Source organism: Phaethon aethereus (assembly GCF_964289735.1).
Source record: "Phaethon aethereus genome assembly, chromosome: 3".
In the NCBI taxonomy this organism is placed as follows: domain Eukaryota; kingdom Metazoa; phylum Chordata; class Aves; order Phaethontiformes; family Phaethontidae; genus Phaethon; species Phaethon aethereus.
The window spans coordinates 94,162,673-94,188,316 of record NC_138576.1 but is presented as its reverse complement, the minus strand read 5'-3'; the positions used below and the strand labels follow the sequence as shown (position 1 = coordinate 94,188,316).

The window sequence follows — 25,644 nt, the reverse complement described above, 5'->3', positions numbered from 1 at the left end:
GTGCGTAATGCTCCTTCTGGAGCTCTATCTTTTCCTGAGACAGGCTGAGCAGATTAGTGTTCTGTTTTCTCCAAAGTGAAAGGCACATGCTCAGGTATGGGAGAGGAAGAGGAAGGGGTCACGCCCCCTCTGTCAGGTTCCCTGTCTCACATAAGGATAGGGAGCAGAGGCTGCTGTGTCAGGTCACAGCCTCCTGTCATGGAAAAATGTAGTTTGGAAAGGACCTCTGGAGGCTCTTAGTGCAATCTGCTGCTTCAGGCAGTGCAAACTTCAAAGTTCAGTGAGGTTCTTCAGCTGCTGAGGCATAGAGGTATCTTCCCAGCCCTACAGCTTGAGAGGGAGAAGGGCAGAGCGATCACAAGCCCCAGATACAGCTGGGACAGAACACGCAGCCTGAAGACTTCCATTCAGAGTTGCTGAGTCAAAATACATATCTGGTGATTCAGTGCTCTTGAAGGAAATCTGACATGGCTGACATACTGCATTTCTTTGGTGTACGTCACTCTTTCCCCACTAGATAGTAGAATCACTTATTAATGCAGGTCGTAACAGGATAATCCTGTTTTAACACATTCTCTTTTTGGTACATGGGCGGTCAAATGCTAAAGGTTGGTGTGGGTGGGGTGGTGTTGGGGTTCAAGACCTTTCACAGCTTGGTGTGCAAACACGGTCTGTGCCAGCTGTGGAGGTGGTGCCCCAGGAGGGTCCAAATTTTCTAGTTCTCCTGCTGTGTGAGGTTATTCCTGCAGGTGAATGCAGTGACTGTAAGCCCAGTCCTTGGCATTCTCCCAAAGAATGCTGTTACCTCTCTCACAAGCTGACATCATCACTTATTGCGAAGCCTTCAGCAAACAGCTGATTTTCCTCATTCACTCATTCTTAGTTATTTTGCGTCTCTTTTGGACACATCACTTAGGTTCCCTAGGTAAATTTCAGATCTTCTGATAGAAAAATGATCTCAGAAGCGAGCGGTAGCCTCTGTGACACACAGCAATTTACCTTATTAGCTCCCTTGGCCTGCTTTGGTGTTAGCAAAGTCCTCAGTGAGTACAAACTACTCTTCAAAGTGGGTGGCATTATTAAAAGAACAATACTGCAGTCTCTTCTAGAGGCAGCAGTGGGCTTTTTAAGCTTGCTGTGCACTTTGAAGGAATGCATTGTGGTTCAATTGCTGGCCAGATCAGGCCTGTGACATGCTCTGATGGGGTCTGTCACCTTTCATTTTGAGATGTTAGGAAAGAGTGCCAAAGCCAGGAGCCCCCTCTGTGGCCAAACTCAGATTGAAACCCCCATGAGCCTAAGGATCACTGTGAGCTAATAGGTCATGACAACCACGTTGGCGACTTTAGCATTTTAGGACTTCTTTTAGTCAGGAATTTATTTGTGTCAGTTGCCACTGGCTAGCTGAATATTTGTCATGACTGCCAGTTTTGTCTCATGGATTGAAATGATCTGTCCAGCTGTGACTGTTTTTTCCCAAGGAATGTTAGTGCTCACTTTGAATAGTTCTAACATTGGCTAATTTTTCACTGAATAGCATCCCAACATGAAAGTATCTATTCACATGAAATGTCTTTCTAGCTGAAATGTGTGTAACTCTAGTTCTGTAGTAACTTCATTCTCATTAACACAGCAGCATTATAAGAGAATTCAATTCTACCATGTCAGCAATTTTATTTTTTGTAGCAAGGAAATGGCTGGCTGAAAAAGGACTCATTTTTTTTAAAGGGTCCATATGGATGTAGAAAGTATCGGTGCCATTTGGTATAATTTCTAATCAGTTCCAGACTCTGCTGCACTCAGAAACTTGAATCATGGAATTGTACATAGTGGTTTCTGTATTTTTAGGGCTCTTACCTAAACCGCAGCTTTTGTAACAAGTAAATGGCTACATCCATGGTGTCCAATCCCTCGTCTTAATGATGTTAAGAAAATGTTTGTTTAAGTATGAATCAAAATTGTTTTCTTAAGCCCTGCAGCTTTTCAGGTGAAATGACAGAACCAGCCTTGCTACACTGGGGCAAAGTAGGTGGGCTCCAGAGGCTGAGGGCAGACGGGCTGAATTTCACTTAATTCCTTCAATTGTGGTTCCTTTGTTAAAGCATTTTTGAAGGCCTGGAGCCAGGCAACGTGGAATACTAAGCAGTAGGATGTAAGTGGAGTTTAGGCTGTTTGGTCTGCTTTTGGCTCCCTGTGTGTGTTTTAAGACATATTAAAGCTAAGAAGAGGCAAAAGGGAAAGGTAGAAGCATGCACAAAGTATGTTGTTTGCTTATATAGTGTCTCTAATAGAAGATTGTGGCTGTGATGAGGACATGGCTATTGAACCAGAAGAATGTTTTCAGGCTTCACTCAGGACTTGGGTCAACTGCTGCCCTCTTGAATCAGGCAGGGGAGATGGAACGTGGCTGGACATACCAAAACCTCTTTTGTGTATTGCCGGTAACAGAAATTGATTGGCCAAAAGGCCACTTAGGCTTAGGTTTGCTGATTTGTTTGTTCTCTGTGGAACCAGAGCCCACGTATGCCACCTCTCTGAATCTATTGATAGCTTTTACCCCTATGACCAATTTCAATCATGTGCGTAAGGCAAACAAGACGAAAAGGCCAGTACAATCAGAGGTCTGTGAAGGTTGTGGAACAGCTAGAGACAAGTGACCCAACTAACCCTCCCCGCTGAGAGCATGGACAACATTTGTCAGCAGTTGTGTCAACGCATGTGCATCCGCCACCCTGTCCTGGCAGCCAAGGCTGCAGATGGATGCTGCCTGTGCTTGTTGAGAGTGGCAGAGATGCAAGGAGCTGGATGGAGTTAGTCTGCTGAGAAGAGAGTTACGAGGAAATGTTACAGGAATTCAGGCTTCATTTTAGTTTTGTTGCTTATGGAACAGCTTAGGTTTGGGTTAGTTTTTTTGTCTGAAATAACACAAAGGGGGTCAGAGTGTATATTGTCTGAGAATGGCAAAGTCCCAGGCTATTCTAAACTTGTTGTTTTAAAAAAGATGTAATAAATCAGCAAGGAGACAGTCTTGTGGCTCATAATTACATACTCAGTACAGTGTTTGTCCCCATGGAAAGACTTCTAAGGTTACTGAAGTTTGAGTGTTACTTCCTCAGCTGTCATACTGGTGTACTCCCAGGAAAAGCAGAGACTCGTACTGCCATTTTAGCTCCCTAGCTAGGGAAGGATTGAAGGAGTTACTGGCATGTCAAAACTCTGAGGCTGTGGTGCTGGTTGCAGTGGCAGCTTTGGGGACTAGGTTGTCTTTCAGAGGTGAACACAGCCAGTTTCTGAAGCAGGACGAGGCTGTTTGAAGGTAGGAATGGGGGGAGCACTGTCTTGTCTTATGAATTTTCATGATAGCTGAAAGCAGACCAGAGCTCACCTTGAACCCAGTGAAAGGCTGAAACTGTGACTTTGGTTTTTATTAAGATCATAGGATTAACCTTAAGCAGGACAACTAAGAGCTCATTAGTTATGGAATTCCCTAGTAAGACCAGACCTCGATTCCTTCCTTCTTAAGCACAGCAGGTAAGCAAGAATTAATTTTTTTTTTGTAATTATAGAACAGCTGTAGTGTTTGTAGTCTACCTCTTTTGACTGAGAAGAGCGACTGGCCCTCTACCCACTCCTGCTTAATTCTAGAAAAGTCAAGGGAGTTGGGCACTTTACAGTCTTTTCCTTAAAGATCCCTCCCCTCCAGTTTTATTTGGCATTTTTTCTTGCATTTTAAGATGCCATCAGATCTTAAATGTACAATATCTTCACTCATGTGTCAAATTCCAGCAGGTAGAGAGAAGGGGCCCTGGGAAGGACAGATGCTTCTGCACATTAACAGGCACATGGGCTTTAATGAGATCTGAGTGCGCTGTACTGAAAGGAATACAACTTAGGATATTTTTGGTTCTGTGGCTGACCTAAATATTGGAAAATAAATTTGATTCAGAACCAAACCAAGTATTTCTTTTTTTGGTGAGATGAGAAATAAAAACCTAATTTTTGGACAATTGGACATAGTTTGACCCACTTTTTAAAGTCTTGTGTTATCCTTTTGCTTTTGATGCAGAGCAGGTCTAAAAGACACAGCAAAAATGTTTCATTTGGAAAATATCAAAAGGACCTGTTTCAGGATTTCCAAAGCAAACTCTTTCACTCTGGAGAAGGTCAAAGTGAAACAACTGTCAGCCTCCTAATCTCTTTCTCTCCTTCCACTGAAAAATAGAGCTGATGGGAAGGTACAGTTCATCAAGAAAAGGAAATTCTCCCCTTCTCTTCAGTATTTTCTGAAAACCAGGCCATCATACTGAAGAGTCTTATTTGCAGATTTAGTGGGAAACATGCCTAAACCATGAAAGAAGAAAAATTCCATGGGAATCAGTTTCCAAGTCAAACAGTTTCTGTAGGTCTGTGTTTGAAATCTTCCCTCTGGAAGCCTAACTTCAGGCATGAACTAGTTCAGATTCTGGTCTTATTAAAGCAACATGAGAAGGAAAAACCAGCCAGGCAACTCACTATAACTATCGTAATGTAAATTAATTCTAGTACTGTAAACACCTGAGGGGTTGATTTTTGTAATATAAACACCAATAAAAGGAAAAAAAATGCTTACAATTAGTAAATAGCTTTTTTCTAAAAAAAAAGGTAATTTTATTGAGTTTTAATATACAACTTTAATATGTTAGGGTAATCATACAAGATCTCTCTTGTGTTCAATTTACACATTACAATACAGACGTGAGCTAAAATCTTTTGTTTTAATGTACAAAAGGAATCCAATGTTGTCCACTAGCAGCTTTGAACTTGGCAAGAAAGGTTCTAAGGACTTTTAAGTGCAGTAACAACCATACAGAATACAAAATGAATATAAGGACTTTTCGCCAAGGTATATAAACATTTGAAAACTAATGGTGCCTGCTCCACAGGGCAGACATCTAGCAAATTAAAAACAAGTCACTGACCAATGTTCCAGAGAAGGAGGAGCATTACCCTGTGTAACAGTTCTTATAAAAAGGCCTAAGAATATCTGTATCATAGAATTTGTACTGATCAGAAAAAAGGTCTGAAAAGAAACAGTAGGCAAGGAACTGAACAATCAAAAAAATGACATAGTAATATAAAATATTTCCATCACTATTTAAATGCCAAATTAATCAAGCAATAGTAAAAAACCAAAAAAAAACCCCAAAAAACCAAAGCTCTTCTGTTTAAAATAACAGCACTGTTTTTGCTTATTTTCAAAGATTTTTTTTTCTTATGAACACACTATATACTTGATCGTTTCTTTCATACAGAGTAATGTGTCCATTTGGTCTGTCACTTCAGTGAAGCTGATATACAATCAGCCCATCATGTCTCACCTTTGACACATTTTAATGCTTTTCTCCCCTTACATTTGCTACTCCGGTGCCTTCTCTTCTCAAGTTAAATACTTTTCTTCCTTTTCTTTATACAGTGCAGAGTATATGGGCTTAGGATATGGAGATTTTCCTCTACTCCAGTTCACTGTCTAGTTCTGAGTTCAGTGGTGTGCAGTAGTTTGGTTTGTCTGAAGGTACGTACCCTGGGAGACACAAACACTTGTACGAACCTTCTGTGTTAATGCATTTGGCATTCTTGCAGAGAGACATCCTGTTGTTCAGCTCACTGCACTCATTCACATCTGCAAAAAGGGAACATCAAAAGACATGTACTTAAGTCTGGTGTGTAGGTGATACTCATTTATTTCCAGCATGGTCAGGAGTAGAACAAGCTGTATGAATACACTGAGAACTTTATTTTCAGTTCAGATCAGATGGAATTAGGCTGGGTCAAAAGCTGTAACAGATAAGTTGGGAAGAGGCGGAAGTTATCATAGGAAATCAACAGTGTATTAAAGGGCCTTACACTGTTACATTACCAAGTCCAAATTCAGCTGAAAACCAAAAATTTAATAACCACTTACAGGTTCTTATCTGATGACTGAAAAGTGGCTTGTAAGAAAAAAGCTCCGAGTTCTTAATATAACATCTGTATTTCTAAAAACCAAACACTTTAGGAGCTGTTGGTGTTCTCAACTACTAAAGAGTTGTGAACAGCAAACTACCTGCACTCAACATTGTGCAGCATTGGCCTGAAATACACAGGAGCTACATCTTTTCTCACTAAGGTGGCCAGCTTGCCCTGAAGTGCTAAAGATTATAAGGCATGCAGGCAGCTTATCATGATACAGCTGGGAGATCTCAGCTGTGGGTTATGAAGCATAATGCTAAGAAAGGTTGTTACAGACCTTAAACTGAAATACCCACACACAGTCTCTACTAGGCTTGTACACTGAAGGGTGTTGCTTTCCTTCATCTTCTCACTACCACTTACCATCCCCATGTTTTGTTATTTTAATTGAAGACATAGTCATTAGATGTCCTGGTTAGTTGTACAGATTTACCAAGTTGAGAATGAGAGGAATAGTTGGGTCTGTTGAAATCAGTGAGAATCAGGGGCCAGACCCCACCAAGTGGTTATCTGCATATTTAGGTGATTTAACCACTCTGAAACTCTGCTCCTAAAACTACTCTTCTACTCTGGATCCAGTTCCATCCTCTTAGCTCACTAAGGCCTTTCAAAAACATTTGTTCCGTATACTAATGTTAAATTATTGATATAAGTTTAAGCTTCCTTACACAAATGTGTGTCTGCTCATTTTAGGCTCTTAACTGAACACAGCTGTAATGACCAAGATGAACCGAGGAACACCAACACGGTTATTTCTGTAACAATATTTACTGGCCTTTGCAGTAAGTCAAACAAAATTGGCATCTTTAATACAATTCAGGTGATCATCTCTAACCCCTTTGTTCCAGGCCCTCTGTAGGAATTGAGTAAGCTGAAAGACTAACAGAAAAAGATGAAGTAATATGCTATCCTTACCAACACAAGTCATTTTGGCCATGTCCAGGTGATAACCGTCGAAGCAGTCACAGGTGTAGCCTTCCTGGACTCTTACACATCGGCCATTTTCACATCCATTCAGAATACCACATTCCTCTGCTTGTAACTCTTCAAAGCTGTTCAGAAAACCTGGGTGGCAAAAGAATTGCAAACAAGTAAGTTACAGAGCTGTTGAATCCGTATACCCAAATGTATAGTGAGAGTCTGAAAATTGCTCAGAAGTTTACTGGAATGTGACTTGACTTTGCAGAAACTAGGTCAGCTTTAGCAGGTCTGCACCATCTGGAGTTTTAAATACACTAGAAAAGTGCTGTGGTATGTTTCAAGATGAAAACTGAGTAACTTTGTGAACTCTTCAAGTTTTTAATTCATGTTAAAAATCTGTGACTTTTTTGGTAAAGGAAACTGCGTAATTTGACAGTATATTTTTAAGGGATAAATCAATGTTTTCCAAGTAGCACCTTTTATTTGAATTGGTAGGTGTGTCAACCTTTATGGAAACAAAGGTAAAAAGTGGTAATGCAGTTTAAGGGAAAAGTTCCTTAAAACAGTATTCTAAGAAAAATAAGGCGTGTGTAGAGGGGAAGAGATACTTTCTAATTTATCTAGAAGAAAACATATTAAAAAAAAAAAAGTCAATCTCAACTGCCTTAAGGAAAGTAAGAAGAAATCAGAGACTGCTTTCCTGTTGTGGTTTTGGTTAACAACCCTTTGGCTGGTACTTCAGTGACTGGTGCCAGTACAAATACCTATAATCTACCAATTGCTCCTTGTCGTAATTCTAGATGGTGAGTAGTCAAAGCTAAAGAGTTGTCTTTGCATTCACTGGTTTGTACAATGCCTTTTGTGCTCCCTGTGTTAGGGTCTTTTCTGACAGTTATGCCTTTATGTATAGGGAAGGATTTATACTTAAAAATTATGACATTTTTATGTGTTCAGAGAGTCTCTCTAGGACTGAATTGCTCCTGTTAGTCCTGCACAACATTTTTCACTAGCTTTCTATTCATGGAGCAGTGATGTAACAGGACTGCAGGTGGCAGCCCATCACAGCAAAAAGACTTTTGAGGAGAAAGTCAAGAACATTTGAGAGTCATAGGTTTACCAGTGTAATGAATATATAGTATAGAAATAGAGGGGAAATTGGAGCTGGAGTGGAATAGAGTAGGATACATCTGCCCCATGATATATAATTAATATAGTGACTACACATACCAACCATTGGCTTATCTAAAATCTGTTTACTGATTTATATTGTGGTAACAATTGTGATAGATTTGCAAAGCTACCTAGGAATATGAATGTCTCCCTTTCCTTGTGCTTGTTCTCCTGTCTTTTTATATTTCGCCCATCCTGTCTTGGTTCTTGAGTCCCTCTTTTCTCTTGTCCTGCTTTGCCCTTCCCCCTCTGCCCTTTCTGTATCATCCCCCATTTAACTTCTGTACCATCATTTCTATTCCCTCTCTATTTGACTACATACATTGTTTCTACCCTGGATTTTCTCTAGTACAGTGGGATTCTTGGCAAGGATCATGCCAGTCAGTCACACACACAAATTCTGGAGACACTGGACACATAATGTGATGTAAGTACCTGCTGACATCTCAAGAACATACATAATACATAGCATGTATACAAGTGTACATTAAGTGGCAAACATTACAATCTTTTGTACCTAGTTTTGAACCTAGTAAAACACATCAGAGTGCAATAGTACTGAGCATATCGAGCAGACTGTCGTGATGTATGGTAACAATGTAGTAAGAAACTTGACCAAGTTTCAGTATGTTCTCAAGTCCTCTAAAAGAGCTTGCAGAGCGCTCACGAGGGTCCTTTAAAGTGAAGATCTTTGCTAATTTGGAAAACAGTGCCAAGAAAGGGAAAGATCCTCCCCGCCCAATACATAGATATTTCTTAAATAAAGAAAAGGCATAATTTATTTGACATACAGTATTTATGTATTTTTTCTCTCCCTCTCATAAATACAGGATGTTGTAATTTTTACCTAGCTAAACCCAAAGTATTTATGACTCACAGCAAGTTCTGCTTCACAAAATATTCTACTTTAAAACAGCTGGATGGACCTGGGTTGTAATTCTAATATGCATATTTGGTTCTGTAGAAGTTGATTGCACACAGGTGACAAATATTACATCGAAGTACACAGCCCTGACAAGGGCTGGGAGGTATTGCTGTATTCCTCATATAGACTGCAGCAGGACTGTGACCTTGAAATCTTTGATGCCCTAAAAATGTGCCAACTGTATCTGTCAGAGAATATGCCTCTGATCAGGATAGAGTCATACAGCTGTGTGTTTTGGGTTTTGTTGTATATCTGCTTGCCACTGTACCTGATTCAGTGAGACATGAGACATGAGCTCTCTTAAGCCTCTGTCGCCAAGACAGTGGACTCAGCTGTGGATTCAAAACTGTCCACAGTTTTATCATATTTATTCACCACTGCTTATAACTTGTGAAGTGCTTCTTTCCCACTCAGTATTTTATCTATCACATTGGTTACCCAGTCATCTTTCTGGGCTTTTCATTGTGTGCTGTAGTTATCATCCGTGTGAAATTTCAATTAGACATCACCACTCAGCACTATTTAATTAAAATCATCTGGATATAAAGAAATAAGACATTTTACAATTCTGTGTGGAACTAGAAGGTCATTTAGATACTAAATAGAAATGTACTCATTAACCTGATTTGTGTAATTCTGTATAAATGTACAACGTGTAATGTGCGCAAGAAATGCGTAGCACCCTTCCAGTAGTGTGCTGTAAACCTCCTGCCCTGTTTTGACGTGTTACCATTACTTTAAAAAGAACTCCTTGTATAGAAGAAGCACTTGGGTAAAGAGCATAGTGGCCACTCATAGGCCATGTGTCTAAAGCACAGGAAGTTACCAGTTCCTTCTGATACCTCCACTTTTCTTCTCTAAAACTGTGATGAAATATGCTGGACCTGTACAGGGTTCTCCTCCCACAAGTCTTAACAGTGAGCTGGGCCAGGCCCATAAAGAACCCTGATATTCCTGAAGTACAACTGAGATGCTGTATACAGTCCCTCACACCCTGCTTGGCAGGCCATTCCATCTAGCCTGAAGGCTACATGCATGCAGACTCTCTGATCATACTGCGCTGTACATTGTTGAGCAAGAATGACTTGTGTGCTCTTCATTTCCCCCATATAAATTTTGCTGGAAAATCATGGAAAGTTGGTGTGAATGGATTTTTTTTTTTTAAACTATGTGCACTCTGAAGAAATCTGTCCCATGCTCCAAAGGAAAATTAATTTGTGAGAAGGAAAACTGGCCATCCTTTTGACCCTTAGCTGTAAATCTGTTGGTAAATACAAGTTTAGTACACTTGGCACAAACTATTTCTCTATATTAAAAATTAATATTGTGCTCTGAGCCCAACTGGACTCTTATACAACACTGGCTCTTGAACCAGAACACCTGACTGAAAGCTAGTGTCATAGGAATAACTAAAACATAAATAGGCCACGTTACTCAGAAGCAAACAGAAGAATGAAGCCAGCTACAGGAAAATAATCCAAGTTACAACCCTCATTTCAAGTATTTTACATAACAGAGAAACTTGCTTACGGTCTTCAACAAAGTATGGATTAGTTTCTGGAGTGTAGTGCTCCTCGAAGTCAACCAAAGCGTCTCGTCCATATGGCTGTCGAGATCCTGGAACAGGAATGTTGCACAGCTGGGCATAATCCTCTGAGGGGGGAAAGAAAATAGGATATAAAACTAATCACACTTGTAACACAGGCTGCATTACATTAGTCCCAGTGAGCTGTGGTTCGTATTAGCTGGAAATAAACTTATCTTCCTAGAAACACCATAAATCTGCAATTTCCACAAAGCATTCTCCCTTCACGAAGAATGTCATTAAAATGTTAATGAGCCAAATACAGACTATTAAGTCATAATAGGGATAACACCAGGGATAGATTTGAGTCAATAACTGTACAAAAAGTTATGGGTCGGGTTCTTCTGGCCTGCACGGGAAGCAAGAGCAGAGGGATGCTGCATGCCCCACTGCCAAGGTACCCCTCTCCAAGGCTAGCTATGGTTACACTCCTCATTCTGGTGGAACAAAGGCTACCCCAGACCATTGTGGCTGCTAGCAGAAGCAACCCCAAAGGAAGCAAACTGGAGCAGGTGGGGCCATATTTCTTGCTCTGTCAACCAACCTGCAGAAATCACAGAATGAAAAATCCTTCTAAAATAGCCCACACTCATTTGCAAACTGTATCTTCAAACCACGGGCTTAAGAATGAGTGCTGTTCAAAGCTTCCTTGGCTGTGAACCTCAAAGGGCAAGGGGAAATGCACAGAAGAAATAGCTATACTCTGATTTTTCTGTCTCTCTCCAATAGCTAGACTACACAAGTTGAAGCAGACCAAAGCAACTCTTCATTCTAGGTGTCAGAGTCCACGTCTGAAATGCTGATGCGGAATTTGATGATTTTTATTTGATTTATTGTGGCACCTTTGTTTCCATTACCATTTACTAAAATATATACAAGACAATTTATTTGAAAATAGAAACACTGTTAAAATACAACAAGCCAGGTGCTCCTTTATTGTTGCTACAAACTATTTAGCATCTGTTTCTGTGAAGATTGCCTGGTGTTCTGAGAATCAGGCAGAGTAAGGACAGGAAAGAAAACCACCAAAAGAGAGAGAGGGGAAAAAAGCCCTAAGCAGATACAAAATCCAAGAATTGCAGATGGTTACAGAGCCAGAAACCTCATGCTGTGTAGAACTGTCCCAGACAGCAAATAGTTGGATAAATCTAGACTGCCTCTAGACAGTGCAGAGCACAGCCTCACTTGCTGCCCAGCATTGTCATTCTATTTTCACAGGTAGTATCAACTCCACCTGGAACAGTTTTATTTGTACTGAAAACAACAAAGTGTTCAAAAAGTCTCTTTGAGTTCTGTGATCAACAACTTGGCAGGCAAAGCTTGTCTGTGCACATCGCAGAACTATCATGGGTGCCAGTCCAAGTCTGCAGAATGAACTCCCCAGAGAACTTACAAATCATTGAAAATCTCACCACCTTCAGCTTCAAGTGCAAGGTGATTTCCTCCAGAATGTATTTATATACAGTAATAATTATATTCAAACAACCCTTTCCTCTCCCAGGTGAAAAAGTACACTACCCAAGAGAGTCATCCCATGGCACATGAAACAAAGCCAGCATGAGAAAATAAATGGCATACAGAAAATATTACTTACATCCCTTAATGCACAGCTTCCCACTGAGATACTATGATAATAAGCATAATTTTAAGAGCCGTCATTGGACCAAACCCACCATATTCTTCCATCCCCACATCTAACCCCAAATAACATCCATGTATGGGGACAGCCAGGCTATCATCTCAGACGGACTCCTTCATTGTTTTGTGTTGAGCTACTCATTATGCCCAAGGGCTCCGATGCGTACACAGAAAAAAGCTGTGCAGAAGTGTAAAAGCACTTTCTCACAGATGCACACAAATGTTCTTGGCAAAGGAAATCTGTGCTCTACCACAAAATACTAATTCATCTGGCCTGTGTGGAAGAAACCATCACACAAAAACAGTCAGTAAATGGCAAGAGGACAAGGCAAGAAGGTCTGAGGGATCACTGCTTCTTCCACATGAATGTAATCTGATGGAAAGGACCGGACAGAACCTGGGCATGGGCTTCTTAGAATACTTAGTGCTAATTTTGCACTTAGTGATACTGGTAGTAGAAACAATGCTTTTCTTCTGAAGGAAGCAGTTGGAATATTTGAAAATCCATCGAGCTGGAGCTCTCATGTACATGAAAGCTGGGTAGTTTGAAGATTGTGCAAGAATATTTTGTATTGCACGTTTGCCAATGCAGAGTTTTTTGTTATCTAAAGAAGAGTAAAGAAATGTTGACAATAGAAACTTGTTTCCTGCCGCACTGGTCCTTCGCCAGTCAAGTTCTGGATGTCTGCATTTTTAGGTCTCATTATAAGTAAATTAGTGGCTAGAAAATGATGAAGAGCTGTTTTAGGGCATACTGTAAACTTGGTATTTGTTACAAGGAGTTGCAACTATATCAAGGTCTTCTATAAGGCTATACATACAACTGTAATTATCTATTAACCTCTTGAAGTCTATTATGCATAATTAATCATTTGCTAATACACTAATATTTTAATAATTTATACATTATTTGAATATAGAGCTTTAAGATAAAAGGTGTCAGAGTATTTAAAATAATCTTAAGTCACCTTAGAACGTATACACCTATCCTCCTTATATATAATTTGTATCATTGTTTTGACACATACTGAACTGGAATTACCTATAATACTCTCTTAATACTGTATGTTCTGTTTACTTGTCCAAGTAGTGTAGGCTTTATCTCTTGTCTTTTGTAATGTGCTGACTCAGTTACTAGGCACTCCGGAGATAAACCCAAAGCAAGCAACAGCAACCCACCTAAGAAACCAACAGTAGAAATTCAGGACCAATAACAATAGAAAGTTATCTATGCCACATTGCTGAGCTTGTCCTTTTCATTTTCTGGGGAAGAAAAGGGCGGGCAGAGAGGAGAGGGCAAAGACTGAAAGGTATTCAGGAGGCCACATTCTGGAACAATCACGAGAGCTGGTGTTCTGAAATAAGGTAAACTAGAGACTTGGATGCCTGAGAAAAATGAACCCATCAGAGTGCCCCTCTGGAGGATAGAACAAGTTATGGCAAGACAGATGTGTATGTACAATTTCTGCTGTGTTAAACTTTTCCCCTTGCTATGCTATGTTTCTACCATTCAAACTAAAAATAGTATTTTCAAAAATGGTGTATTTTGGGTCACTGTGCTTATGCTGGTCACAATTTTCCAGGGAAGGGAACTAAATGAACAGAGTGCTGTAAGATTTGTGGGTAAAAGCATGACTGGTGCACAGACAGTTGCAGCAAGTATACAAATGAGACAACAGCATGATATTGCCCTAGGGAGTAGGGGAGTAGTAGAAGACTTAGATCAAGTACGCGGTAAGGGGGCAGAGAGCAAGGGAAAATGTGTAACTACCCCCGAATGACCAAAACATTTTAGTTTTAAATTAATGCTCACTTTCAAAATAATCTTTCATGTAATGTAAAAAAAAAAAAATTAATTTTCTGTAATTCACAATCAATGATAAAACCTTTTTCTATATGGATTTATTTTCTCTGCTTGCTCGTCTCCTGGCTGTGATCAGGGAAAATACAACTGCAGTACAAAAGGAAGAAAAGACTTGTGTTTTTAATGTAATTTAGTCTACATTGCTCCATGTGTTTCTAAGCTTTTCTCGTAACTTGCAAATGAAGCATTGAGACAGCTTGTTGTATAACTTAGGATAGCAATTATAAAAGGAAGCTGATATATGCTTCCAAAAATGTAAAGGACATTTTTAAAGTCAGACGTGTGCACAAAAAACAAACATGTGAGGGGATTACAGCTAGACGCACATGCATACTGGCACAGATATTAGCCGTAATTGGTGATGAAAGCTAGGCTGATGGAGACAACATAACATAAACTGGATGAACCGAAGGGCTTTTAGGTGCTTGTTAGCACAAGTGCAGCTATGCAAATGAGCATCTAATTTGCATATACAGTTGTTGTAACTGCGCAAGCCTGTGTGGGCCTAATTTGTACCTGGAGAGCTGAAAATCCCAAATTCTCCAGTCAGAAAAAATATCCCGTATTTCATATATTTAAAGCAAAATAGTATATAAAAAAGCTGTTCCTGACATAACTATGAAACAACTGCTGCACAGCCAATCCTACCTCCTGTCCATAAAGCAAGCCTTATTTCTGTTCCTGGTCCTCAGAATTGTTACCATCACACACATAAAAAAGAAGCCAAAGCTATCAACACCAAGGCAGTTCCTTCAAATTATTTAGGAATGTAACAGTTTCACCATGGAAGAAATCACTGGAGAGAAGGACAGAGATAAAAAAGCATTTCTTACATGTAATATATGTCCCTTCCCAACCAGAGGTTCTGGACATCAGTCTGAATTGTTTAAGTTTATGCTCTCTCAGGAGATTGCATCATTTGTGAACCAAAGCTGAAGATATTTCTGCTCTACATTTAGATTGTGCTATTTGACAATTTAGATAATTTCATTGACATCCTCCATGAACAGATGCAGAGGTATGTGGTGGACAGCATTCACAAATATTCTAAAACTCCTGGTGCTAAAGGGAAGGGTACCAGCCTTAAAGGATTTCTTTCATGAGTGAAGAAGGGTATTCATATCCTCATATGGAGATACTCTAAATGAAATCACTGAGGCAAAGCTCTCAGTGGATGTAAAACTCTTGTTAAAGTTGAAGAAATTACCAACCTGATTATTTAAAAGGCTTTTGGTAGTCAACTTTTGTTCCTCAACTAAGGCTGCTCAAATTTCCTAAAAGAATCTTCTCTCTCCTACTGCGTGAGGTAGATTGTCAAAAGTTGTAGTAAGAGTCAGGTTGTTTCTGCCACAACTTTGCAAAAGGCTTTCTGACTCTTTGTTGACTGCTTTCTGACTCCCATGTACACTTGGAATGTGAGGTTCCATGAAGAAAACCCTTCCAAGGCTATTCTGCATGTCTCAAATTTCAGAAAAAGCACTGAAAAATCTTCATCAACAGAAATTAAAGCAGCCAAAAATTTGTACAACTGAGCATAAGACTTTGAATATCCAAGGTCCAATCACTGCAATATTTTGAACCCAAAAGATAATCCATTTGTCCAGAGTTCTGACCAGAAAGGAAAGAGGCACAATGCCATCCTAAATGTGAAGATGAACAATGGTGTCCAGAAATTAATCTAGTGCCTCCCTGCTATCTTTATCATCTCAAAAGAAGACAGATGGAAACACATTCTGTACATACATCAGTTTTCCCTGGATCTTTCCCAGATCTTCATGAGTGACATTAGCTAGAACTTGAAAGGAACGCCATGTTCCCCTAATATGGAATCTCAGCCCAGAACTAACTCATAATGTTTATAAAGGATACAGGGTTCCTTGCAACAAAAATGTGATCCAAACAATCTGTTCTGCCAGAAGGGGTAAAATTCAACAAGTACATGTAGGCATCTCCAAGGGTCTGCACCTGAATTAATCATGCTATGTCCCTGTTTAGTCAATGGAAAGACATAATCACTTCTAGGACACCATGTCATCCTAAAGTAAATGTCTAGAACAGGTGAGAGGAATCTAACCCTCAGGGTGCCTATTTCTCTTTCCTGATGGAAAGGGAAACTGGTAGGACCAGCACAGATGTAGGTTTCTCTATTAAAAAAAACATGTGAAATTGGCCAAGAAAAATCCTACATTATACAACACCGCAGTTGACTTGTGTTACCTGCTATCCTCAGTGTTCTCCTAGTCTGGGCTTTGCAAATGCTAAGGTGGAGATAAAGAGAAACTTCAAGTACAACATAAGTCTTCAGCAGTTCTTTATCCAGCCGGTCCCACAGAACATCTGTAACATCTACAGACTGAAGTTCTACCATTGTTCTTTCTGCAGATCTTCTAAATATAAAGTGGTTCTATAAAAACCCACAAAGTACTAGAATTGAAAACTTACAGCAAAAGAATAAAAGGTACGTATAAGGTTACACAAATAAGCAGGCTGATAAACTGAATGCTGTTGTCCTTTACAGTTTCCTAAGAACATATTCATGACATTGTCTTAGTAGTCAGACCACCACAAGTTCTTCGTTATAGATGTAGTAATGTATGCCTCCACCCTCAATAAATAGTTATTAAAACATCTGTTAAAACTGCAGAGTCCCAGTCCTACCTTACTCCTTTTTTCCATATTAAAACATCTCCAGGCAGCCACCTACAGAATGAGAAAGCGCTTTCCTTACAGACGGGCACATCTTTAGTTCAGGGGCATGTAATTCCACCTTCCTAGCATCTGAAGGTGTTAATGAAGCAAAGGTGGTACTGCACTGCAATAACAAACTCCAGGACAGGTTTCCAAAGATCATTTTACAAATACAAAAACAGGTAGTGTCCCTAGATTAAACACTGACCCCGGCACACCATCCTACTCAACATTTTATAGCTGTTACTTCTATCTCCTCCCTTCAAATTTCCTGTACCCTGTAACAATACACCTTGTCTAAAATCCACTCCAGTCCCGTAAGGGTCTCACAGGAGCTTCTGGAGGCTCAGCAAGTTTATAATTCAGGTGCTACATGTTCAGGTTAACATGAGGTGTATATGGCCTTATCTTAGATTCCAGATTTTTTCAGCCTTGGCCAGTTGCTCTATTTTCTGGCATGGATGCTTTGTCCCAGCTGCTAAACCCATTGGTGCCTGTCCTGCTGCCAGTTACTAGAACATGTACTCTGGATGGAGACAGTTGGGTTTTATGGCACTAACAGTAAGTTGACTAAGGAAGAACAACTTTTGAAGGCAGGTCATCCAACAGATTTTTTTGGGGGTGGGTGCAATGAAGAAAGGATGTTTTGCTTTTGTTATCTAAACCAAAAGTATCCAATTTTCTAATTTTCCTTAATTGGAAAATTATTTATTATAAATATTACAGATTATTACAGATTGCAAAAGACAAACCTCAAATAACACAGTGGTTTCTTAAGGATAATTACTAAAAGTTTTTTAGGCAAGTACAGCCTAACACCACCATGAGCCCAGAGAGAATACATTTCAGTACTTAACATTTTAGTATTGGATGCAATCTGTGAAAGCCTTTATCTGTAATATGATATCATAAGATCATAATGGTAGAACCACTGTAATTGAACAATCTGTCTTTGTTTCCTTCATTTAATGACAAGAAGGCCTGCCTCACAAAATTGTTTGTGCAAGTAAGATATACTCCGTCACATCACTACAGTTCACGTTGGCACTATTTTGATGGGACTTTGGACTAGTATTTTGAGTTTGTTCCTTGATGTTGTCATCAAAATACTTATCAGTCTTACTGTTGTTAAGATGTTGCTGTTCAGTTGCAATACTTCAATGGGTGTTACTTATTTTTGGCTCAGGCTCTTAGTGTCATTTTCGGTGGGGTTGTTTTGATCAAGCACCAATCAGTAGTTTTTAGAAATCTTATCAAGTATGTAAATTCTGTTTTCATACTCATGAAAGGCTGGATTTCTTTTTCATTTATATGGATCAGTTCTTACAGAAGTTCTCTATCTTCCCGCTGGTTTTATGCTGGACACTACTTAAACAGGACATTTAAATCTTGGGATGAAAAAGAGAAATGCTTTCAAGAAAAGCTGGAACACAAAAGTTAGAGGCTATTTTTATTAAAATGTGAATTTCTTTCAGAAGAGTCTTGCAAATGTATCACTTATGGTGGTAGGCTTGTATTTCCTTCTTTCTAAGTGCAGCATCTAGATCCTCAAATACAAGGGGAGTATAACTAAGGTAAAAAGAAACCACAGATCAGTGAATGATCAGTTCTATGACCCAACCCATTTCATGGTAAAAGTCTTCCGGTGATAATGCTTTTCACATCCCCAGGTCTTCTTTAAGATGTGTTACAAATCTTCAGAATGCCCCTAACTTGGGAAATAAGCAAACACCTTCAGTAGAAAATCTGGCCAACACAATACACAAGTATTTAAAAATGGAGAAATTCCAGGTTCCCCAGCCAGGACTTGAACCTGTGACCTGCTGGCCCAGAGGTGTGAAAGCACTCATTTGAGCCAATGATATCACTTTAAGTGCTACAAACTGAAGACATGTCAAATGAATCATTTATTCAGTTCAGTCAGCTTTAAATTTTTCTTGGTAAGTGCTCCTGAAGCAGAGAAAGGCTTCCAGGTTTCTGTGTGTGCGTGTGCGCATGTGTGCGAGGACACATGAGTATTTACCACCTCCACCAAGAAATGTTATGTTTGTTCTGACATAAGAAAGATTCATTATGCTTTTAGGTTTTTTTAACCATCTATGTTCCAACCTATAAGCATGATTTAAAGTATTTGGAATCAAAGTATGCCTCATCGTTTCAGTTAAAGCAGATACTTTTCAATGCATATTGAACTTCACATGAAAATTATGTCTGGAGGAAGAAAGATTTTATGATCCAACATAATGCTCTTCAGCTTTGACTGAGGGTCATCCAAGTGACATTTAGCATGTTATCCATCAGGAACCCTCATGTCATTTTTAAAATTAATTTCTCAAGTTTCTTCATAAAGCTAGTTGGGGTCTGCACCCCACTGTTGTAACAGGATTGCTGCTCCAGAATCCTGTGGTCCTAATGATCAAAATCCATCTAATTTCGAGCCTAAATATGTTCAGATTGGACTTGTTCCAATTTTTTTCTCACATCAGCACTGTTGTTTATTTTAAAAAGCTTGTGGGAATCCTCCATGATCATGCTGTAGTGGAGAGTCTTTTAACATTTGCAGCCTTTGCTCTGCATCTGGGTTTGTTTTTTGTCATCTTCCCTTGTACGACAGGTTCTCCATTCCCTGACCTTCTTGGTAGGCCTTCTCTGTTCCTTTTCAGATTTATCCTGCTTTAAACGTAACTAGCTAGAAATCTTCAGAAGCAAGTCTCGTACCTACCTGAACTCTCTATCAGGTACAGCTTTCCTTCCTTCTCTCAGGCTTGCATGACACAGACAGTGTCCACAGACACAGTCACCATATGAGACCTGTCCTGTGACTTAAGGCTGGTGTGTAGGTGATACTCATTTATTTCCAGCACGGTCAGGAGTAGAACAAGCTGTATGAATACACTGAGAACTTTATTTTTAGTTCCTTTGTACAAAGAAAAACTCCTTTATGCTGCTCTATCTTTCTACCTGAGGAGCTCCAGGTCATAGCAACAATTCTTGCTGTTAGCTACTGCCCTGTCTTTTTTTTACTATTACGTTTCATTCCATTGCGATTGTTATTCTAGCAGGTGTAGTAATTCTGTGCCTGGGAATTGCTTCCTATAAGATTTGTTCTGACAAAAACATATCAGAGATTTCCATATCTTATATATCAAGCTGCTGTTGTGCCCTTCTTCAGTCCCTTTCTGGGGTAAGCATCAGCTAGCTGTTATTCCAGCCAACATCATGAAAATCAGGCGCTTTTTTCAGTTGATGCACTTCCAAAGCAAACTCAAACAAGTAAAGATATATAAGAGCAGCTCCAGGGTCCTTGCAAGTAAATTCTAAAAACATAAAACCCAAGCAGACACAAACAACCACATTAACGTTTCACTGAGCTTCTCTATGTAATTTTAACTCCAGGGTGCTTGCTACAAGTAAACTCCAGGTATGATCAGAATAAAATGCTTTACTAGTGTAGCATGGTATTCCTACATGGAAAACCATATTACTGAAAGACACATTTGTAGTAAGAAAGCTACATCCAAACTAGGCCTTGAAATAGTTTATATGGGGGCAGAAGTTAGTACAGTACCAGACTGTATATACCAGGGCTGACATATTTCAGGCACAGCATGACATATACCTATGCTGCTTCCACTGGTCTCCTCCAGTTTCCAGTTCCCAGAAATAAGTCTGTGTGTCAATGACATTTCTCTCTATATCCATTTAGCTTTTGTAGTCACCACAAGCAGCAGCTTGTGAAATATCTTGGAATAATGTCTAATTTCTAAACACATAAACTTCTAAAAATATGTCCATCAGTCAGCTTTCTTTAACTTAATATTAAGTTATATATATTTCATGGAAATTCTTCAGTCCTTATTAGTATTCCATTCCCCTTATCTATCTTCAGTTGCTCATCTATACATTTCATAATATCTGAGCATATAGCCATATAGTAACAACTCATTCTTTGATAGGTTTAGTGATTCTAAACCACAACTTACCAGATCCTTATTAAGCAAACACATCTAACTGCAGCCAGCCTGGCAGAATATCACACTGAAAAATGCATTGGAATATATAATACCAGCAACAAAAATCAAAAACATTTATGTAGCCTGTTGAGTATTATATGTGTCTGTGCACAAGAACTGCATCTGTATTTTCAGAGATGGTTTTTAATTTGTCAGTCATGTTAAGGAACTCTGCTACCCTTAAAATGCCCTTGTGTTTCCTCCAAGGTTCTAAATTGACAATCATTGATAGTTCCACTTGAAGGAAATGGGTCCTGTAAGTGCCAAAAAATAAAAGCAGCTACATTTTCAAAATCTAGAATGTAATGATTTCCTCTTAATGAAGAAAATTTCCATTAGTTCTTGAAGGGCTAGGGTTTTTTGTTCTTTTTTATGCTAGTACCTCAAGTATAAATACAAGGGATTAAACTGATTAAGAATTTCAGATTTCATTCCAAGAGCTGACAAGTAAGTTTCCTTACCTGACTCTTTCATAGGACACAGTGCGCACTGCATGCCCCAGGCTTCACCGTATAGGCAACAGCACTCGGTGTATGTAGTCTGCTTTCCAACCAAAGGTCGACTACAAACAAAATCATCACTTAGATGCTGCCAGCAAAGATCCTGGTAGACCTCAGTTTCTTCAGTTTGTTCTGATGGAGAAGACAGTATTAGATCACCATGATAGCACTATTATTTAAAAAAGATACTGGCATAATTTCCTAAACTTAGATTAGCAAAATAACCTAGCTTTACAGACTTTGCTGAATACAAATTTAAGCTTAGAAGTCATGACCATTTTTAAGTGCCTGAGGTGGCTCATCCCTTGAGTGTCCAGCTTTTCAAAAACCTTAAAAGGTTCTAATCTGGCACTAGTAGGCAATTTAAAAGCACACTGGGTTGGACATCCAAGAAATAAAACTTCCTAAATCAGTAGTCATTGCTGAACGCTTAATACTGATTCAGCTCTGCTCTCATGGAAGTTAACAGAGCTTGAAAAAAAAAATGTGTTAGGACAGAGGTGAATATTTGGGGACCTCCATCCACAGAATGGATCCTTAAAAGTTGTTATTTTGCTTTACTTACATTGGCGTCAATGGCATCTGAAAGAACTGTTACTGCTAGGGCAGAGCTGAACAAAAATTTTCCACAGGCTCTATGGGAGACTGGACAAAATACTTGGATGAGAGTCCCATTAACTAAACAGACAAACTACAGGAGGCTCAGGAAATCCCCTGAGCTGAAAATAGCTGGAGGCTGGGAGAGTGCTGGGGAGGGTGAGGAGAAGTATTGTTTATCTGCTCCTCTGGTCCCTAATCATCCGCTTACAGCTATTGTTAGAGACAGAATACTGCTGTGAACTACTGTCACATTCTTATGAACATTAACAAAACCATGTATTTTTGTCAAAGCTGGAATATTTCAGAGGCATACTAGTTTTGACAAAGATCTCAGCAGGAACAATTCCTAGTCCTAGCAATCTGATCACTGCTGATCAGGGAGAGAGGAACTGTAAACTTAATCTTCCACTTGGAATGTAAAAACCTCAGCACAATTGTTTTGTAAAGACATCTGCAAGGTTTTGATTTTGTTCCAAGATAGAGTGAAAAATAAGTGTTGTTGCAGAGCAAGGTTCTGTTTTGTCTGTGTGTATCTATTAACTGCATTTTTACGGGATGCACTGGTGCATGAGTGAGTATAGAACTGAAACCTAGCTCAAGAGTAAAATGGTGAGTTCAGAAAGTGCAAAGGCGATGAGAATTTAGATACCTAGTCTACTAAAAACTTGCCAGAACACGCAGTGAAGAGCAGCAGTGGGTCTCTGCAAGCAACTCCAAATTCTGCTGGCAGCAAAGGAACCAGCCTGCCCCCTCCTCCTCTGCTTTAGGGAGGACGTTGCCAATAGTGATACAAGGCTTGAATGCTTTGTGCTGGGTGAGAAGATCATTGCTGTATCAGCCCCAACGTCGCAGACGGAAGACCCTTTGGGCCCTTGCATTCTCTTCATATCCTAGATGAACCCAAAGGACAATCCTGCTCCTGGTTTGTTTAACTGAAGATGGAACAATAGAAGTGCTGTGGTTCTTTCACAATTTCAGGCAAGAGAGTGACTACATTAGTCCTCAAAAGTATCAGTCTTATAATTTGGAATGACTAAAGCAGGCATTCAGTCTATATTCTCATTTCTTTTCACAGAAGCATCTTAGGAAAATTCATTGCGAGTTGCAGGGACCAGAGGTCTGGATTTATGGCTATACAGTGCCAATATTAATCAAACACGTTGTAACATTTCTTTCAAAGATGTGTGTGGCATAGACAAAGCTGTGCAGACTGCATAATGCTCTGGATTTCTGAGATGTTTCTAAGAATCTCATAATATCTAACTTTTTTTCTGAAATCAGTGTCTACTAAGATTAAAAGAACATGCAAAAACCTTACTTTAACAGTGATGCTGCAGCCCACAGCTTGAAAATGTGAGCTTGATGTACCCTCAATATTAATCAATTGAAAGCACAGATACAATTTCAGCTATTTCCTCCTATATCCTGTTATTCCTGGTTGTATTCCTTGCTGTGTTAGAAGCAGTCACTCACTCTGAACTGAACCTCCAGATTTAGCCCACAGCCAAACCCCAGCCTTAGTAAGACAGCACGCAGGCTGTGCCTCATTACCTACAAGGCTGGATGAGGCTAACGCAGAGCTGGTGAATCGGGGGGCTGAAGACTCCCCAGCCCAAGCCTAATCTTATTAATACTTCCAGCAATCTCCTGTCAGCATTGGCAAGGTGGAGCCCTGTGGAGTCCTACATCACGATGCCTTCTGGATCAACAGATGATGGTCCAAGCATTGCCTTCCAAAATCCTCTCAGTAAAAAAAGAGGCTCATCCAAGTATGACAGAGTCTAAGCTTACTGGGGTCTGTAGCCATGTCAGCACCACCTCGTAGAGGTGTACTCACTTCAGTAATATGTATAATGGATCATACCACTTGAATCTGCTGGTCTGATGCATCGCTTTTCTGTTGCGTCCAGAACCATTGGGTGTGTACAGAAACAGTTGTAAGATCCTTCTGTGTTAATGCACTGGCCATCAATACAGCTGTTTGGGTCCTGACATTCATCCGTGTCTTTAAAATGGAAGGAAATGTATCAAGGAGAGCCAGCACAAAGCAGTCGTATTGTGTTAATCCATGTTTATATTTTCCTATATTAGAAGCAGATTTCCCTGCATGGCTTCTGTTAATTACCACAAATACTAGTTGCTGGCAGCAAAATCCTGCCTGTGCCCACGGAGAAGGACAGACAGATCAGCAGGATGCTGACCTCTAATCCCTTTAGGACAGTACCAGCAGGCATTAGAGGTGGGCACACTCTCTGAGACTCTTCATGAGCTGGTCAGGAGAAGGGATCACCTTATCTCTAGCCGCAGTAATTCTATTCCTTAGTTTGTCTTGGAGAGGAAAAGCAGAAATTTAGCTCAGAGGGAAGAGCAGGCCATTTTACTTCAAATAAATTACATTAGATCAGGAAAAAAAAACCCTCACCTTTTGTAAAGAACAACCACAGAATCCCAAGGTGAAAGGCTCTCTTACTGCAGTTGCAAAAATTACTTCCTTTCATTATGCTATTCTGCACATTATACACAGTTTTCTGCTTACAAAGCAAAAGCCAGGGTCACAGTTATGAGTTATTTTCATTTGAATACCAATACCAAAGGAGTTCAAGGTTGTGCAGACTAAAATGGGCTTATCAATGACCTGAACAGTAATTTCACATTGCATATTAACTCTGTGTGGAAAATATTTCTCCTTGAAAAAACAATTTCTGCCTTAATTTGATTTATTATAGTAAAACCAGCGCAGCTACCAAATGAAAGGTGAGCTTCAACATACAGGCTTTCACTACTCACCCCATGTACAAAGAACACAAGGCAAAATTGTACCTTGGCAGAGTGAAACAGCAGTGTGCATATAAGGAGGGAGTCACCTCTGATCACTTTGTGCTGCCTGCATAAAGACTGGTACCAGCTCTAGACTATGCACTCAGGGAGCACAAGGGGCTGTTCTGGAGATGCAAACTCCTGGGAGCAATTTGCTGAAAAAGGAAGCAAATAAAGCAAACTATGCTCTACATGCCATCGCCATGTCAGCCAGAATTGCTGCCCAGCCAAGCAGAAGGCAAGGGAAATAACCCAATGCCTCTTAAAGAGCTGCTACAGGACTTCAGAGGCCCAGTGTTCCTCCCCTTGCTGGGAATACCGCAGTTCTGATGGGAATCCTGCCGTACGAGTCTGCTTGTTTTGCCCATCTGCATACCATTATAGTGACAAGACCACTTTAAATAAACTTACCAAAACACTGGAGCTTAACAGGGTCATAGTATGTGCCTTGTTTGCAGTAGCACTCGTAACCTGGCTGAGTATTCAAACAGAAGCCATTTTTACAGATTTCTTGTCCAAAGAGTTGGCATTCATCAGCGTCTGAGGAGAAAACATTAAAGGGTGTGTTACCATAATTATTATGAGTCCATGCAGAAGAGCAAGATGAATTAAAACCTACATGCTTCTCTGTTCAAGCAAACTTCACTTTAAACAGAGAGCCCCAGGAGCACAGATACCCACAGGAAAAAAAATACTGGTGTGGAAGAGGCTATGATGTGCTCGTAGCCAGAACGGGAAAGGGAAAACTAGTGGACCATAACTTTCCCTTTCCCTTGTCAGAATAAGTCCTGTGGCACACAGAGACTGGATTAATCTGCAGCTCCCCTTTCTTTCCTTTGGTACCACACTGCTCTTCACTCTAAGCAAAACAGATGAAGAATATGGCCTGTATTTTCCAATATAATTTGCTTTATCCAAGGGATTCCCACCATGGA

The 25,644-nt window shown here is 39.8% G+C and overlaps 1 protein-coding gene across 1 annotated transcript in view; it reads right to left on the bottom strand.

Moving 5' to 3' along the window:
- Positions 1-5,489: 5,489 nt before the first annotated feature.
- LTBP1 (latent transforming growth factor beta binding protein 1) overlaps positions 5,490-25,644 on the bottom strand; it is a gene marked incomplete at both ends in the record, with an annotated part of 200,233 nt that continues 180,078 nt past the window's right edge. The window contains 6 exons of the mRNA XM_081997791.1: positions 5,490-5,659; positions 6,904-7,053; positions 10,535-10,657; positions 21,254-21,424; positions 23,757-23,897; positions 25,121-25,249. Of these exons, the coding sequence (XP_081853917.1) occupies positions 5,490-5,659; positions 6,904-7,053; positions 10,535-10,657; positions 21,254-21,424; positions 23,757-23,897; positions 25,121-25,249 (884 nt within the window). The remainder of the gene's footprint in view (positions 5,660-6,903; positions 7,054-10,534; positions 10,658-21,253; positions 21,425-23,756; positions 23,898-25,120; positions 25,250-25,644) is intronic.